Source organism: Oryzias melastigma, linkage group LG1, assembly GCF_002922805.2.
Source record: "Oryzias melastigma strain HK-1 linkage group LG1, ASM292280v2, whole genome shotgun sequence".
Lineage (NCBI taxonomy): Eukaryota > Metazoa > Chordata > Actinopteri > Beloniformes > Adrianichthyidae > Oryzias > Oryzias melastigma.
In genome coordinates, this window is record NC_050512.1 from 17,084,476 (window position 1) to 17,102,928 (window position 18,453).

General features: G+C 38.8%; 1 protein-coding gene across 2 annotated transcripts in view; it reads left to right on the plus strand.

The window, feature by feature from the left end:
• The window catches only part of tbck (TBC1 domain containing kinase), a 21,701-nt gene that overhangs the window by 913 nt on the left and 2,335 nt on the right, over window positions 1-18,453 (plus strand). For both annotated transcript variants that reach the window (XM_024289755.2, XM_024289756.2), the window contains exons 3-25: window positions 695-764; window positions 939-1,053; window positions 1,477-1,550; window positions 2,140-2,281; window positions 2,446-2,506; window positions 2,594-2,655; window positions 3,596-3,657; window positions 3,774-3,922; window positions 4,402-4,540; window positions 4,630-4,729; window positions 5,491-5,540; window positions 5,626-5,755; window positions 5,887-5,985; window positions 6,065-6,127; window positions 6,208-6,334; window positions 6,528-6,578; window positions 6,696-6,779; window positions 10,189-10,274; window positions 12,756-12,792; window positions 13,823-13,984; window positions 14,580-14,752; window positions 14,995-15,158; window positions 17,419-17,578. In XM_024289755.2, coding sequence (XP_024145523.1) covers window positions 695-764; window positions 939-1,053; window positions 1,477-1,550; window positions 2,140-2,281; window positions 2,446-2,506; window positions 2,594-2,655; window positions 3,596-3,657; window positions 3,774-3,922; window positions 4,402-4,540; window positions 4,630-4,729; window positions 5,491-5,540; window positions 5,626-5,755; window positions 5,887-5,985; window positions 6,065-6,127; window positions 6,208-6,334; window positions 6,528-6,578; window positions 6,696-6,779; window positions 10,189-10,274; window positions 12,756-12,792; window positions 13,823-13,984; window positions 14,580-14,752; window positions 14,995-15,158; window positions 17,419-17,578 — 2,360 coding nt within the window. The remainder of the gene's footprint in view (window positions 1-694; window positions 765-938; window positions 1,054-1,476; window positions 1,551-2,139; window positions 2,282-2,445; window positions 2,507-2,593; window positions 2,656-3,595; window positions 3,658-3,773; window positions 3,923-4,401; window positions 4,541-4,629; window positions 4,730-5,490; window positions 5,541-5,625; window positions 5,756-5,886; window positions 5,986-6,064; window positions 6,128-6,207; window positions 6,335-6,527; window positions 6,579-6,695; window positions 6,780-10,188; window positions 10,275-12,755; window positions 12,793-13,822; window positions 13,985-14,579; window positions 14,753-14,994; window positions 15,159-17,418; window positions 17,579-18,453) is intronic.

The following is an 18,453-nucleotide window of genomic DNA, read 5'->3' on the forward strand; positions in this document are numbered from 1 at the left end:
AATTGGTTTAATTTTCTGAGTCACACTGGCTAATGTCCTCTGATGTCCTGGATGGATTGCAGGCTAGTGAATCAGATCGTTTAAAATGAACCAATATTGACTGAGAATCGTATTGGCAAAACACAAATGATAATATGAATCAAATCGCTGGTAAAAATAATTGTTATGCCCCAACTCATGTGGGACACACTATTCATAGATCTTCTTCCACTCCTCTGAGACCGGGTCATGGGGGTCTAAGCAAAGATGGTTAGACTTTCCTCTCCCCGCCATTTCCTCCAGGTCCTCTGGGAGGACCCCGAAGCATTCCCAGGCTTGGGTCTTCCCCAGAGCATCTGGTCTGGATGCCACGTCGATGCCTACCTGTGGGGGTGTTCTGGATTCTCTCTGGGTGAAGGCCCCGGGGAGGACATATACATTCATATTTATTTAAATCTAATAAAGTTAATCATTTTTATACATGTTTGCAAAAGTATGCGTTTTTTGTGTGTGCTTTAGATGTGCAGCCAATTCATTTGCGACAAAATTGTGATTGTTGATATCAATATTAAAAAGTTTTGATAGTGAACAAGTTTTTTTGGCCTTTTTTGTTTAAAATCTTTTGCTTTTTCCTTTTCATCCCTTATTTTTTACTTCTTTTTATTTCTTCATAATTAATGTGTTTCTGTTGTCTTCTCTTTGTATTATTGTTTAGAGAGGCTTATTGTTGTTGCGGAGCACTATGAGAGAAACCTAAACAACTTCAAACAAGGACAAAAAGCAAGGTAAACCACTAGAATTCATGTTTAATATTTCAGCAAAATTTTGTTTCACTGGTCAGATTGGTCAACAATTGTTATTAAATATATTTATTTTACCTGTGTTTTGCAAATGCAGATGCATCATTTTCCTAGGACATTTGCCATATTGCAGATTAAAGATTATATATTTTTTGTTAGCCCAGAAAAGGTGTTCCAGATTGCCTATGAGGTTCTTGAGGGCCTGGATTTTATGAACAGACATGGTTTGGTGCACAGAGCTCTCAGCCCGAACAATGTGCTCCTGGACTGTAAGGTATTTGTCTGTCGCTTTAAGTGATTTTAAACTTTTTTTTAGAATTCTTATAAAAATTGTCAGTTATTGTACGTCAGTCCTTAGCAGTCTTGCCTCATATCAAGAAGGTTTGAATCCACTGAAAGGCCCCAGGAGTGTGTGTGTGTGTATACTGTATATATAACTACTGAAAATAAAATTGTTTGGAATCTCAGTAATTTTTGGATTTATCATTTATAAATCCTCAAACAAATTGATAAATATAGTACATATGATAACAAATTTGGATGCTTGTTCTTGCTAAATATTTGAGACTCCTTCTATATGCTTTATACTTCTTTATTTTACACCTCAATGTTTTTGGAATGTGCTTAATTGTTTAAAACATTTAACAATGCGCACATGTAAAAGAGATTCATCTAAGATGGACTTTGTGTTTTGAAGGGGAACGTCAAGCTGGCGAAGTTCGGGCTTTATCACATGACTGATCACGGCGCAGATGTTGATTTCCCCATCGGGTATGTCTTTGTCTCCTGATTTATCACACTCAGCGGCTTGACGAGGGCCAGAGGTTGGTGTGTATCTGTTTGCTGTTAGTGTCAGCCCCTCTCCAGCTTCCACCAGATTCCCTCACAATAAAGGACAGTAGGCCTCAGCACACACCAAACCATGTTTTTGTTTCTTTCAAAAGGCACCGGGGATTTGGGGGCATAAAGCATCTGTCCTGCTGAGAAGCTGTAACAAATTATTGCACTTTCATCTTTATCCAGAGGCCTAAGTGCACTTTAAACTGTGTCTGTTTAATATCCTTTTTCGAGGATGGAGAGAGTAATGACGGCAGATACGCATGACTTTCAATAGAACATCTGGCAGGGAGTCACAATAAATGGATCTGTCAGATGTAGTTTACCAAGAAACTGCTGTTTGTACTCACTACGTTGGAGGATTGTAATAGATTAATTTATATTTCCTCAAAAAATGCAAATGAGCATAAAATAAAAGCTAAGATCTCTGTTAATTAGGAGATGAATACGATTCATCAACTAGAAGTGTGGGGAACAAGCTGACAAAGTGACATGTTTATCTGCTCTGCCATTTTGACCCCAGCTACCCATCATACCTTGCTCCAGAAGTGATCGCCCAGGGCTCTTTCCACCCCAGTGATCCATCACATGACGAAGCTCCTCATCCCTCAGGACCCAAGACGGATGTCTGGTCGCTTGGAGTTTTGCTCTTTGAATTGTGTGCGGTAAGCATCCATCACCAACACCCTTCATTCAAGCTGATGGAGTTCAGTCAAAACCTATTTCGATTATTTATTCTCTTTTTTCTAAAAGATTCCAGCCTTAGCCTGAATTTATGCCAAGCAAATGACTTTCACCTTAAAAATGGAAGTGTGTGAATTTGTTCCAGGGAAGAAGACTTCTGCAGAATATTGATATAAGTGAGAGGCTGAAATTCATTTTAACCCTGGGTGAGTGAAAAGGATGCGATTCTCTACTGAGCAGAGCGAAAGGTTTTAATCCGTTGGGCTTGAGCGCTGGTGCTGTGTCATTACCAGGTTGCATGGACGACATTGTCACAGTTCTCGCTGAGGAGCACGGTTGCTTGGATACCATTAAGGTAAGCCTCACACTAAGGAAACTGTGTGTTTGTCACCTGACTTTTAACACTTCAGTTATGATATGTTCTTGGAGGACGTAGTTCTCCACCCAACCGCTGCCCCACAGCTGGCCCAGTACTTCTTTATTCAAATCGTTGTTAATTGGGAGCAGATGAAAAAATGCTGTTAGAAAATGATCCTATTTGTGACGTCGAAAATATGCTATACAAGCTCCCAGCTCCGTTCCCTAATGGCGAGGGGAAAGGTGGCGGGGTTGCACCGCACCAATGGTCCCACCCACAATTCAGAGGCAAATTTGTAATGAACTACAGCCGCGTTTCAGACACTATGTCCAAAAAAAACAACACAAGGTTTCTTATTTAGGCTACAAACAGCATAATAATAATTAAAAGACTGCTGGGAACTCTTAAAAATATCTAAAGATGATTGGAGTGGGACTTGTAAGTCTAAACAACATTCTAAATATACATGGTTAAGTGTTTAAATTTATACTTTGAGAAAGTAATTGTAGTTAAAATAGGTGACAAAAAACAATGGTAAGAATAAAAGGTTGCTTTCATTTATATAACTACTGGATAAGATTAGATCAATAGAAGTTCATGTTTTAAGTATGTTTTTAACTTTAAATAAGAATATCTACAACTTTCAAATATCTGCATATTTTATCTTGAATACATTTAGAAATTTTAGAGATTAATTTCAAGGAAGTAGGAAGTAGCTTCTTACCCACACTTTTTACATTTATGCTCAATGAAAAGATTAAATTAATACAGTAATTCTTTCTTAAAAAAAATGTTTTTTTTTAACTTTTAACTTTTTTTTTTTTTTTTTTAAATAAACTAAATAATCTCCCCCCTAAAAATGAGTAGCTGCTGAGAAAATATATTTTTTCTTCTCTTCTATAATTTTAAGCAGCCATTGTTGTATCCCACATTGCAGGAACTCCCGGAGAATTTGCTCGACTTATTAAGGAAGTGTTTGACATTTCTACCATCAAAAAGGTAAAAAACAGCCTCTTTCATTTTATTTATATATTTTTTGTTACATTTACAACACTTATTTTATTGTATGTATTGTTATGATCCTCATGTCTTTGATCTGTATGTGAACTCTACAGGATGACCCCTGCAGAGCTGCTGGGAGACCCTGTTTTCGAGGGCATTTCCTGCCAGTATAGACCCTTCCAGAAGCCGGTCAGCCTCTTCTCCTCATCTCTGCGCTGTGCAAGTTTGGAGCTCCCAGAAGACATTAATGATCTGTGCAAAGGTGTCTCTACACAATATACAATTGTTTTAGCCCCTACATACTTTAATGTGCAAATAATACATAAAAAAATAGCACTATTTGTATTTCAAAATAAAATTATGTTTGATATAAATGGTTACAATTTTTGGTTCATAATTTTCAGTTATGTCATTTAATTTTGACAAGTTTTATTATGTTTTTTTTTTTTTAATTCGAGGTTTACTCTTTTATGTTATAAAGTCCATAACTTCACAGACAATAGGTTGATGACTTAAATTTAGCTCTATTTTAATATATTTGTCTCAAAATCCCAAATACAGTCAATTTTTTGTGTATTTTTGTTTGTAAGAAGCTTTTATATAAAATATGTTCTATTCTAGATTTAAAATCCCTGCTGTGGATCTGTTTTTTTAGCTTTCTTTTGATTATTTTCATTGATAACATTCAATAACAGTACGTGTGCCCACTCTATTAAAGATTTTCTATTTCTGTGCTGTCAGATGATGATGGGGACTACCTGGCTGAGCGGGGCATCGATGAAGTTTACCATCTGTGGTGTCTGGCGGGTGGAGACCTGGAGAAGGAGCTGACCAACAAGGAAATCATCCAGTCCAAACCTCCCATCTGCACTCTGCCAAAGTACAGATCCTACATCACCACACAAAAAGCTCTTTTTCAGCTTTTTTAGCAGCGCTGTCTGCATCGTTTTCTTTTTTCTTTCTATCTAGTTTTGTTGTGGAGGATGGGGAGTCGTTCGGGCAGGGAAGAGATCGGAGCTTTTTGCTGGATGACACCACGGTGACGCTGTCTTTGTGTCAGCTCAGAAATGTAAGACAAGTGGAAAAAAAAATCTGTCGGAACACCTTTAAAACTTTAGAATTTAAAAAAAAAGTTTTTGTCTCAATATGTTTATACACTGGATTAGGCATAGATTAAATAACTGTTAATATGTACATTTATTTATTTATTTCATATTAAATCTATTTATTTCAATTTGGCTCTTTTAACCCACAATGGCAATGAAATGAATAAATATGTCATTAAATATTTAAATGTTCCATTTTAATATTTTAATGCCACATTTATTTCAACATTTATTTATTGAATGCCACTTTTAAATAATTAATGACACATTTATTTATTTATTTAATGGTGTATATATTTATTTCAAATTGGCTCTTTCAAGCCTCCATAATATATACTATGTAAATCATGTTAAAATATGGTTGACTTTTAAATTAAAACCAATTTACAATAAAAGTTATTTTTTATCTTTTTTAAAAAGATAAATATGCTGTTTTCTTAGTGATTTCATTTAAATTCTAATTAATTCTAAGTTTGACAAGCTGTTGTTTAAACTGTTACTGACATATCAATAAAGTTGTTTTTGGTGCCGAAATAGTTTTTAGTGGCAAGACAAATTAGAACTCCAAACTTGTTTAGACATCTTCAAATTTGATAAAATTTAAGTTAACATAATTTTCAAATAATTAACATGAATTGTCTATGCTAGATATAATATTAACAAAGCAGATAGACAGCAAGGTTGCAGTTTAGGTAAAAGATTTATTATTTTTTGCTTTTTTTAGAGACTTAAGGATGTAGCTGGTGAGGCTTATTATCCCCTTCTTGAAGACGAGTAAGTCCTTTTCATTCTGGATTTAAAGCTTTTGAATTTGATCTGCCAAATGCAAGTTTCCATTTTTTCTCTCTTCCTCCTTTAGACAGTCGACTTTGCCCCAATCCTGCAGCAGCAATGAGTTGTCGTCCACCGTCACACTGCCACTCATCATCCGCGAGAGAGACACGGAGTATCAGCTCATCCGCATCATCCTCTTTGACAGGCTGCTCAAGGTCAGGCCAGCACTGGGTGACTCTCTTACAGAGCACAATAACCTGCTGAATATTTCATCCTGTCATTCTTTCCTGTAATAATACTGTGAAGATTAAGTAAAAAAAAATATTCTTACTTTTTCCTTCCTCAGGCTTATCCGTATAAGAAGAACTTAGTGTGGAAAGAAGCCAGATTGGACGTTCCTCCTCTTGTTCGAGGACTGGCGTGGGCTGCTTTGCTGGGAATTGAGGTATTACAATAAAAATCTGACTGACCCACAAGAGAAAACTGCATTAAATCAGATCCTAAGGAGTCCTCTTTTTGCACAGGGTGATATTCAGGCCAAGTACGACAGCATTGACAAAGACACCCCCATTCCCACTGACAGACAGGTGTGCAGCCGTTTCCTAATAAACTGAAAAAGATCAGTAAATGTGGTTTATTTAACAGCCGTGGATGTTCTTGTGCTCAGATTGAAGTGGACATCCCCCGCTGTCATCAGTACGATGAGCTGCTGTCGTCTCCTGAGGGCCACACCAAGTTCAGGCGTGTGTTGAAAGCCTGGGTGGTCTCACACCCTGACCTGGTCTACTGGCAGGGTCAGCCATGCCCATCAATCTCTTTTACTGTCTGCTTCTGGTTTATCACTGTTGTTTTCTTAACACTTTCTATTATTGTACCATCAATAGCTGGACACTAGATGGTGGTCATGTCGCATTTTGGAATCTGTCTTGTTCTTGTTCCACATGCAGTGAAAATAATTCCAACTAATTTATATGTTTTTTGTTTTAGGTTTGGATTCTCTTTGCGCCCCGTTTCTGTATTTAAACTTCAATAATGAAGGTAAGAATTTGATGTTGACTTCCTTCAAGCAGTTTATCTCATTCATGCTAAACTATAGTTTTTTCCCTGTTGCTATTTTTCTCTACAACCTGTCATTTATGTGTCACATTTCCACAGCTTTAGCGTACGCCTGCATGTCTGCCTTCATCCCTAAGTACCTGTACAACTTTTTCTTGAAGGATAACTCCCATGTCATTCAAGGTAAGAACTTCTTTTTTCCACATTTAAAGCACACATTTATTTAGAGCTGCAGATCTGCAAAACTTATTAAAAGTATTTAATATCTGAATAAAGCTCCTATAATACTTTAAATAATTAAAAAGTCTGTGTAAATGTGTTAAAGTCCCTCTGCGATCATTTCCCAGTGGTCTTTTCATTTATGATTATGCTGCTTTTAGGCAAAAAAAAAAAAAATAAAAATAAAATTGGGTCCTGTTTTCTAGAACATAGTTTCTGCAGAGTGACAGTAGTTCATTAGAAATTTACCTGTCAATTGTGGGCAGGTCTGTTGGTGTGGAGCAGCCTCGCTCCTCCTTCCCCTCCCCATTTCTGAGAGCTCCATGTTTACATGCTCTTCCGATACCTTACAGCCCCTCAAAACCCCAATCTACTGTACTTATAGGTACAGCAAAAATGATCAGCAATACTAGAATGAATCCTCCGATGTAGACTGCGTAGAATTATTCAACGTAGACGTACATGAATCTGGTCATCTGTAACGGATGCATCAGAGTGGAGTGAACAGGAAGCTTGTGGCCCAGCCAGTGTCTTTTCTACATATTAAATAAGAGCTTTTTAAAGCAACATTTTGAAATCATTCTGATTTATAATAATTTGAATAAAGAAATACTCAAAAATGGTATTTTAAGCTCAATTTTCCTTTGCATATGTCTTCCATTGTGAGTAAAATGCCAAAATAACCTTTTAAAAACAGAATTTTAAGAGTGTGTCTTTAAATAATTTATAATTATTGTGTTGTAAGATTCAGTGCAGCACTGAAGAAAACATGTCAGATTGTCAGCGTGTGGCACACTGCTGTAAACGCAGAGATTTACAGTCAGATGATGAGAGACGAATTACTCCGGCAGTAAAGAAGTACAGCATTGTTAAAAAGGACAAACCCACCAAAATAAGTCCTGAGGTCAAGATGAAGTCATATTTTTCTGTTAGATTTTCTGCCAAAAAATCTTGTTTTAACCTGTTCTGTGTGTAGAAGTGAATAAAGTGAGATCAGCTGATGTTCTAAACTCCATCATGTTCTGCAGAGAAACACGATTTAAGTGTTGGATCTTTGATTAATATTAAAAAACAATTTAAACCAATAAAAACTGTTTATTGAACTGCTGAAAATATTCAAACTTTAAACTGGGAGGACTGGATTAAGTGCAGTTGTGATAAATGTGATTTCATTTCATATCTAGACATCACAGTCTAAATTTGGTGCCTATGTTACCGTATATCACTAAGAATGCCAAAATACATTTAAAAATGTTTATCCTAGGTCACTTGAAAAATAAAACAATGAAAAACTGCAATATTTGGGGGGAAAATTCCTTTCTCTTTTTATTTTCAAAACTGTATTATGTAAAAATATTTTGAAAGCAAATTGTAACGTTTTCTAGAAGAAAGACAACAATTGTGTAAGTTTTATTCTCTGAAACATTTTGAGAGTGTCACACTAATTAGATTATTATTTGTTTTGACACTATGAAGTATTTTTAGGTATAAATATATACTACCCCAGCATAAGTTGTATTTCTTTGTACACAAGATCTTAAATTAGATTCAAATCGGTTTTAAAAGATTTTAACTACCTGAAATCTTTTGACACCATAACCTCACATTTCTGTGTTTTGCTTATCCAAACAACACGCTCAAAACGGCCCCAGATTTCACCTTGGCTCAAGAAACAAATGCTCATTGGCTGATGTGGAGCAATCGCACCGTCGTCTCATGTTGACTTAATTCGAGCTCCGTGTCTCTCTTAAGCTGTGAAAACTCATTTCAGCCCGTCTTAATGGAGTCGCCAGCTGAGCCCCGTCATTCTGAGGCACGTAGACGCATGAAACTGCAAATGCCTGCGGAGAAATGTCAGGAGCAATTCCTATCTGACTGATAAACAGCTGCTCCGTGCATCTATGCAGCTCTGTGGGGAGTGCGCCTATTATCATATCACAGCGGGGCTAGATGCTCTGCAGAGGTGGCTAATGTTCATCTGCGGCCTGAGCTCTTTCCAAGAGTTACTATGTAAATACTGGAGCTTTAATCACCGTCTGCAGAAAGTAGATCACAGCATTTCTAAATGGGAATTTGAGGTGCTTTAAAAGGAAAAAAATCCCCATTAGTAATTTTTGATAAAAAATAGAATTAAAATTGGTTCCATTTAAATGAATGTAATTATTCTACAGTATTAGTGTTGCATCTCTAGACAAGTTGATGTTTTGTCATTAAAGACCTACTCCAATGAAACTTTTGGGGGTGTTAGCATGTTCTAGTAACATTGTTCTCTATATGGAAGAGATTTACAAATTAGGCTTAACAGTGCATTTTTTGTATTTTATTTTATTCAAATTGTAGTGAATCAGGATCAGAAAATTGTAGGTGTGATGTAGGACCTTCAGTGTGTTCCAAATTATTATGCAAATTATATTTTTCTATGATTTTTCAACATTTTCTCAGTCTACATAATTTTCAAGTCCCTAACATTAGAGTATATATTAAACATTACTGAACAAACCTAAAGATATATATGTGTTTTTTTAATAAAAATAAAAATCAAAAACATCTTAATAGGTAAAGCTACATTTTAACACAGGTCTCTTATTTTGGAGCAGCTTCACAATCATTGCATCCATTGAACTTGTGAGTTTTTGGAGAGTTTCTGCTTGAATTTCTTTACACGATGTCAGAATAGCCTCCCAGAGCTGCTGATTGGATGTGAACTGCCTCCACCCACAGAGATATTTTGCTTGAGGATGCTCTCAATGTTCTCAATAGGGTTGAGGTCACGGGAGGATGGAGGTCACACCTTCAGTTTATCTCCTGTTAGGCCCATAACAGCCAATGGTATTCCTTGCAACATGAGACAGTGCATTGTCATGCATGAAGATGATTTTGTTACAGTAAACATGATTCTTCTTTTTGTACAATGGAAGAAAGTGGTCAGTCAGAAACTCCACATACTTTTCAGGACACCATCACTCTAATGGTATTTTAGCAGCTGCTCTCTTAATCCGATGTATTTGTCTGGCAAAAACCTTCCTCATTGGTTAGGTTTTGAGGGGCTGTAAGCTAACTAGAGAGTATAAACAAAAGCATGATGGCAAATGGGTGCTGGCTTACTCTGCACCAATGGTTCTGCCCACATGTCTGATGAACTGCAGAAACTATGTCCTAGAAAAAAACACAGGATTTTTTTAAATTTTGGTTAAAAAATGGCATGATCATAGTTGAAAGACCACTGGGACCGTTTTTACAATAAAAAAAAATGATTGGATTGAAACTTAAAGTCAACAAACATTTAGTTTTTTGTGTGTTTTTTAGCATTCTTTTCAGACTTCCAGACAGAAATGGGGCTGTTCTCACTTTTGTTGTTTTGTCTCTATTTCAGAGTACTTGACTGTCTTCTCCCAAATGATTGCTTTTCATGACCCAGAGCTAAGCAACCATCTCAATGAAATTGGCTTCATTCCAGATGTAAGTTACCAAGACTGCCAGACGGAGCCATGACAATAAGCAGCGGTGCAAGACACACTCGAAACACTGCATTTGTCTTTTTATTGCAAGTTTATCTTTGATAGGAATTTGGCAATATAGGACATTATTCTTTTTTTTATTTCCTTTCCAAGGGCAAAGTAAATGACCATCGATAGACTGCTGTGTGTATATCTTTCTATGTCAATGACACTTTTTGCTCAACGTCGTCCTTTCCAGGATTTGTGGTCACAGTCAAGTTCTCCCCGTAGTCCACGGATGATAATTTATACAGCGAGGAAATGTCTGGCAGGCACACTTAATGACACTCCGGTGCTGGGCTCACTTGATTTCTCTTACTTTGTGCCACCTCTTCCTGCCCTTGCCTTTCCCACTGACGCCGCTCCTCGGTGCCAAGGTTAGCGTCTGTGCTCCCTCACCGGGATTTGGGTCCTCCTCTGATAAATGTGTGTCATCTGTGGGTGACGTAATGAGAAGTGGTGTTTTTTTATTGCAGAAATGTCAGCCTCCTCTCGTTCGGTTTGTGATTCCACAGCTTTGAAGTGGCGCAATCAAAGGCCCACGTCGGCCTTGTTGACTGTCAGTCTAAGGGAAGAATTACGTGTTTCTTGTAGGTATTTTCCTTGAAAGGAGCCTTATCTTCAACAGATGGGATTCTTTCAGCCTTTACTTCAACAGCTGCATGTGGTTACCGAGGGAGGTTGGAGACATTGAGTCCAAGTGGATCATGCTCTCCACCTCCATTGTCTCTGTTGCTTTCCAGAGCTGTGGTCATAAGGTCTCTGGCGCCTGTCGTTGCGGCAACCCTGAACCCGATGGTGGAAGTTAGGGATGCCATCAAGCTGAAGAAGGAGTCCTATCAGGCCGGACTGGCTTGTGGGACTCCAGAGGCAGCTGACAGGTACCGCCAGTCTAAGTGAGCTGCGGTCCGGGCTGTTGTGAAAGCAAAAACTCGGTCCTGGGAGGAGTTTGGTGAGGCCATGGAGAAGGACTATTGGTTGGCCTTGAAGAGATTCTGGTAAATCATCCAGCGCCTCAGGAGGGGAAAGCAGTTCTGTGCAGGCACCTTTTTCAGTGCAGGTGGGGATCTGGCTTCAACTGGGGACATTGTTGGGCGGTGGAAAGAAGGATCTCTTTAACCCTCTACCCTTGAGGAAGCCGAGGCTCAGGACTCTGGGGTGGAACTGTCCATCCCCCGGGCTGAGATCACTGAGATAGTCAAAGAGCTCCTCATGGCAAGGCTCCGGGGGTGGATGGGGTTCGCCCCGAGTACCTCAAGTCTCTGGATGCTGTGGGAGTGTCTTGGCTGACACATCTCTGCAGCATTGCATGGCAGACGGCAACCGTATCACTGGACTGGCAGACTGGTTTGGTGGTCCCCCTTTCCAAGAAAGGGGACCGGAGCTCATGTTCCAAATACTGGGGAATCACACTCTTCAGCCTCCACGGAAAAGTCTATGCCAGGGTACTGGAGAGGAGAGTCTGCCTGATAGTCGAACCTCAGATCCAAGACCAACAGTGCGGTTTCCGTCCTTGTCGTGGAATAGTGGACCAGCTCTACACCCTCTTCAGAGTGCTGGAGGGTTCGTAGGAGTTTGCTCATGCAGTCCATATGTGTTTTGTGAATTTGGAGAAGGCGTGTTCCCCGTGACTGTGTTCCCCGTGGTGTCCTGTGGAGGGAGCTCTGGGAGTATGAGGTCCGGGGATCCTCACTGACGGCTGTTCGGGTCTCTGTATGACCGGAGCAGGAGGTTGGTTTGCATAGCTGGGAGTAAGTCAAACCTGTTCCTTTTACATGAGCACAAAAACTACATTGATAACAGAAACAAAAAAATCTTTCAAAACTTTATATTTCTACACTTCTATCCCCTCCCTAACCCATTTCGGTCTCCAACTTTCATTTGTGTATGTCCTAGTTAAATTCTCAATAAAGGAAGCATAATATCCATGGAATATTCCATCTAAGGATTGATCCATAGATGGAAATGTGATAGTACCCACGACAAAAGAACAGGAAGAGGACAGACAAACAAAAACACACACATCTGTTAGGAAAAAAAAGCAGTTTAAAAAATGACTGACTGCTAAAACGCCATACATTCATATTAAAGACAAGGCAAGAGAAAGGTCTGCAGTAAAGAAGGAATTGAAAAAACAATATCCGCCGTTGGAAAAAAAGTTGTTTCTCCCAAAGTCTTTCTCTTATTTTCAGCCGTTTACTCACTTGAGAAAGTGAAATGCATTAGCTGGTAGCTCCTCCCACATGTGGCTGCGGCTTCAAGACCAGGAACACACTCTTTGACAGTCAACGAGCACGGATTTGTTGTGTGACAAAGAGGGGCGGGGCACGCAAATTTGTTGCATTCGGTGTGAATGCTCCTTAATGGATCAATAGACGTCACACTTGGACGGTCAGATGCTGTACACCTCAGACATTAACATGTCTTTGTCTTCTTCCCACAGCTGTATGCCATCCCCTGGTTCTTAACTATGTTCACACGTAAGTATTGCTTTCTCTTTTGGAGCTTGTCCCACTCAAGAGTATCAGTGATTTGAGAGAAAGTACCAGGAGCTCATTAATGGAGAACTTTACTCTGTTTGTGTATGTGCACTAGATCAATCTAGTCATCTCTGTCCTGCGCCCTGAAATATAGGCAAACAAACACGGACAAGTGAGATAATTAACCTGAATTAGCTGTAGGCAGCCACATCAGTCAGCGCATTTATTTCAATAACCTTGTGTGTAAATTTAGACAATCCTCATCACAACTGGATCTGACGGCAGCCTCCCAACAGCCTCAGTCGCTGGGAACCCTTGAACGTACAGATCTGTTTGAGCCGTGCGCTCGGCAGTGGAATCTTTAATTTATCAGACACCTGTGCACACGCTCTGTAAGGGTCGGAGAAGGTGGATCGTCCCTCTTCTGCCTCCTGTCCCCTCACCCAGCCTGTTTGTCAGTCCAGTACTGAGGTGAACCCGTCTGACTGCAAATGGCCCCGGTCCAACGTGAGACAAGGTCGTAGGGGGTCATCCTCCATGAACATGGAGACCAGGCGGCTGTCACTCACATTCACCATCCCACTCATCTGACTGCTAATGTGGTCTCTCAGCCTGAGTCACGTTCTGCTGAGCTTCACAGCATAAACAGAAGAACCCGGATGGTTTCTTATTCTTGTCCATATTAAAAAATAGTTTGACATTAAAAGTTATGCAGCTAAAATAATCGCTACAGATGGGCGAGTCATTAAAGTGGTTTCATTTGAGTAACCAAAAGTTCCTGTTTAAGTTTCTCCGGCTGTTTATGTTTCACATGTAAATTTCCACAAAATCTCCCAACATTTTTCCCAATAATTTCCCTACTTAAAGAGACTTCTTTCCAGAGGAGCATAGTGCTTTAAACCATAAACAATCAGATCTATAGTCTATTTTTAATCTTCTACATGTCTAAACTTCTATAGATTTGCTCTTGTGTTAGTGGATATACATATTTTGCACTTCCTAAATATTTTTTTCCTCCTTTCCTCTGCAGATGTTTTCCCACTGCACAAGATCTTCCATCTCTGGGACACATTACTGCTGGGAAACTCCTCATTCCCCTTCTGTATCGGCGTCGCCATACTGCAGCAGCTGAGGGACCGCCTCTTAGCAAACGGCTTTAATGAATGCATCCTTCTCTTCTCTGACCTGCCAGGTAAAACCGTAAACCAACTTATTCATTGAACCTCTTTTTTCTCCTTCTTTTAGAAAATGCTGGTAAAGCTTTTTGTAAGACTCCAATGTTTGTAAATGTTCAACTTTGAATTAAGAACCTTGTATAGACTTTTCATTGATAGCTTAAGCGTGTGCCGGTGTGTGCCCCTTCAATGTTAAGTCAATGTCACAGACCCAAATTGAGGCGATATGAAGTCCTGCAGTGCGATTTGAGCGACTGGGGCAGTGCAGCGGTCTAGCAGGAGCGTGACTTGAGCAGGTCGGCTGGAGCTGAATTATCTGAATTTTGGCCGGTAGCCGTGTCACATCAAAACTCAGTTTTGGACAAGTCAATGACTCGATCAGCAGATAGATCACTGAATGCAGCACTAAAGTCAATCTCCTACTTCTGTATTCCAGTCTCCCACAGAACATGTGCACCAAGTCTCAATGTTGATTTCACACATCAAAGAAGGAAAATGCTTTTTTTTTTTCAGAAGGAAGGGTTATTTAGCTGCATTTACAACAAAAAGTGCCATCAGCATGTTTTTGTTGTATGTTTATCCTTTCTTCCTTTTTTTTTTTTTACTACACAGAAATTGATATTGAGCGCTGCGTGCGTGAATCCATCATCCTCTTCCGCTGGACTCCGAGGAGCGCTACGTACCGTCAACATGCCCAGTTACCAAAACCAGCCGGGGATAACGGCTTTGGGAAATCTGCATCATACTTCTCCTCTGACTACCAGGACATGCCCAAAACAGATCTGGTAAGTTCTCATTTCCTCACATTCACACTAACAGTTAACATTTAGGTACATGTTTCCCACATGAATGAAGACTTTTATGTTTGTGTTAGCGTGCTCTAAGAATTAGTTTAGTTCAGGTCACATGGACTTGGAGCTTGTGAGAGGTTCCTTTAAGAACATTTGTAAATGCATCTTTGAGCAGAAGCCTCCATCCAGATGAGTTTCAAAATTCCATTTGCGGTGACTCTCCTTCTCTCTTGCAGTCGCGGGAGCCCCTGGCACTGTGTGACCTGAAAGCAGAAGCGTCTCCCCGGATCTCGGCTGAGGATCTAATTGACCTCTGTGAATTATCCCAGGCCGGGCTCCCCAAAAGGAACAAATCTGGCAAGCCGAAGATTGTCGCTGTCGATATTCGGAGTGGAGAAGAGTATCCTTCACTGTGTACTTTACATTTTTTATACATATCCACTGGCTGTTTACCGTTTTGAACCTTTATGGAAAAGAAAAAAAATATTATACCTCTTTTATGAGTGAAGACAGAACCTAGGGGATGTAAACACCAGCACTCATGCTGAGTAAGGTATAGATCTCAGGCTTTATTGTTCTCTTTTCTTTCATGAGGAGCATACTGTCATTTAAAAATTTAAAAATTCTATAATATATATTTATATATCTGTATATTTTAGTGCTGGAAATCAATTTAAAAAATTGCAATGTTTTACTAGGTAAATTTTATATGACAGTATGGGGCTTTTATAGGACAGTATGGGGCTTTTGAACAAAAACAGACCAGAGAGAAAATTGTTCCTTCATTTTTATTGTCTGAAATGTTTTAATTTATAGTGTTAACTCAGATATTCCAGAAGTGTAATTTATGTACTCAAAAACGCATCAACAGAAATAAGCAGATTTCTAAAGACTTAAGTCTCGGCAGAATTATTCCAAGAAAAAAAAAGATGCTGATATGGAACCATAAGGAACATACATTTATAAATAAACTTATTGAGAATTGGCGACGGCTTTCAGCCTTTAATATAGGATGGGGCCACACCATTCAGAGCCTTATAGGTTAACAGGAGGATTTTGAACTTGATCCTGGATTCAACTGGAGCCCAGTGGAGAGAAGCTAACACAGGAGTGATGTGTTCTCTTCTACTAGTTCCTGCTAACAATCTTGCTGCTGCATTCTGGACAAGCTGAAAACTTTTTAAAGAACTTTTTGGGCATGCTATCAGTAAAGAGTTGCAATATCCAGTCTAGACGTTACAAATACATGGAGGAGTTTTTCAGCATCACTTTTAGATAATATATGTCTGATCCTAGCTATATTGCACAGGTGAAAAATGCAGTTTTATATGTTTAGGATATGTGAGCCTTAAATGATAAATCCTGGTCAAATAAAACCCCTAAGTTTCTGACTGAAGAATTGGAGGCAACATTTACACCATCCAAGGAGACTATCAGAGAGAGCATCTCTCAGGTGTTTAGGAAACTGACCTGAGTTTTTTCTGGGTTTAGGAAGAAGTAATTAATTGTCATCCAGGTCTTGATGTCAAAAATACAGAACAAAAACAATAACACTTTCCTCTGCCGCTACAGACAAAGTCTGTGCCGCTTCTGCTAGCTCAACGGTGCATTGTCTCTTGTGTTACCGTGACAACAGGCTGCGCCATAAATCAAAACGTCAACTTTGTATGAGAAAGCAATCTAAGCTGAAAAAATAACTTTAATAAAGTACTAGAATTTGATTGAATATTTGCATCTTTTCTAAGTGTCCAAGGTATAAGTGCATTTACTCACTTTTAAAATGAAGTTATTGAAGGCTTGCAGATGGATTTGAAATGGAACTTCCTCTGGGCTTATTCTGCAAACCTTCTTAAAGGCATTGACCACGTCCACGGACTTCTGTTCACCTGTTTTTTTGACCGTTGCCAAAGCTCTGCTGTTGTGTGGGTGTCTGTAATCACTGAAAGTGGATGACAAGAAGACTTACATGTGGTATGAGTGTGTCGATGAAGGTTCTCATTCATCCAGTTCTGTGTCTTGAAGTGGTTAATCAGGGGAGTCAAGACTGAGCTCTATATACAGTGTGGCAAAAGAAAAGTACTTAGTCAGCCACCAATTTATGTGATTTTTCCCATGTGATTTTCTGGATATTCTTGTCTAATTTTGACTCTTATATTTGAGGTATAACTATGATGACAATTACAGGCTTCTCATCTTTTTAAGAGGGAGAACTTGTGCAATTGGTGACTGACTAAACACTTCTTCTCTCCATATGCTTGGGTTTCCATATAAACTAAACATGAAATGCATCATGATGAGAAATTATTGGGAATTTATTAACATAGTTACGCAATCCCATGTTCTTGTTGAACCCAAAACAATAATGTTAGTAAGAACACAGATTTTCTTTTTGCAAAAATTCTAATCTTAATAGTAATAGCAATAGTTATAGTAATTGTTCTTTTTCCTTTATGTCATATCTGAACTAAAAACATGTTTTTTTAAGATAAACTCAATTGAGTTTTTGCCAGACTATTTTATCAACATTTTCAATCAAGGAGATTTTGGTGTTTTTGAAATTCAATAAGCAAAGAAAAATATAGAAAAAAAAGGATGAGTTTTTGTCTTTAGCGTGCCACATTTTCAGTATAATCATTGCTCCTTAACCCAAACGACCTCAGCTTCAGCAGAGGTCACGTATCCGGCAGCATCAACGTTCCCTTCAGCTCCGTGTTCAGCCCTGACGGGGAGCTGCTGCAGTGTCCTGCCACAGGAGCCCTGCACAACTACAAAGGAAGCGTTATTGTGGTCATCAGCCACGCTGTGAAGAGCGCCATCATAGTGAGTATGGCTGCACACACACACACACACACACACACACACACATCAGATTAAAACACTGTTAATGCTGGAAGAAAATGACTGAGATTTTATGTTTAATTTAAGCTCTGAAAATTCCTCATTTCTATTTCACTTAGAAATGTCTTACAGAGAAGTGGCATGACTAATTAGCTCAACATTTTGTGATTAATGCATTATAAAAATCGCTTGAACTTTGCTTTAGGCAACAAAATATAGCTTTTAAGAATGCACAAGATGGAATTCAAACCCAGAAGTGAAAAAATATGTTATTTTTAATCCTAAAGAAGTGGGCACCTCAGGTCACCACCAATCTAACAATAAATATCTGAAAATAAAAAACAATTCATGTTTTTTTGTGCATTCCATCTTGATAATCTAATGATAGAGCCCTGCTATCGTACATGCTGGATCCTGCTGGGGATTAGAGCTTTATCACATGGAATGAGGGAATTATAATTGAATTGTGCTTCACTTGAGCATTTTTTTGTTTTGTTGAACACGTGAGCTTGTCTGCCATTCAAAAGGTCAAATTTTTGTTTAACTGTCCACCAAGAAATCTTTAAGCAAAAATAAAACACCAAAATTAGGTTTTTAGTTTACATTTACTACTAGAAACTTTTTCATGATGGAGGACATATAAAGAAAATTAAGCTTAGCATTTCTGAGTATTTCTTGATTCAAATTATAGTTGTTGCGTAAAAGTTACAATCTTTGTCTGTTTTGACGGCTAGCTTTGGGTTTCGTGTAACAGCTGCTGCTCCGTAATGAACCATTCATCAAAAATAGAAAGACTCTCTGTAGCTGTTTTGGAATCCTTCTCAAACACATCGAGAGTGAATCATATGTTTCCTAGA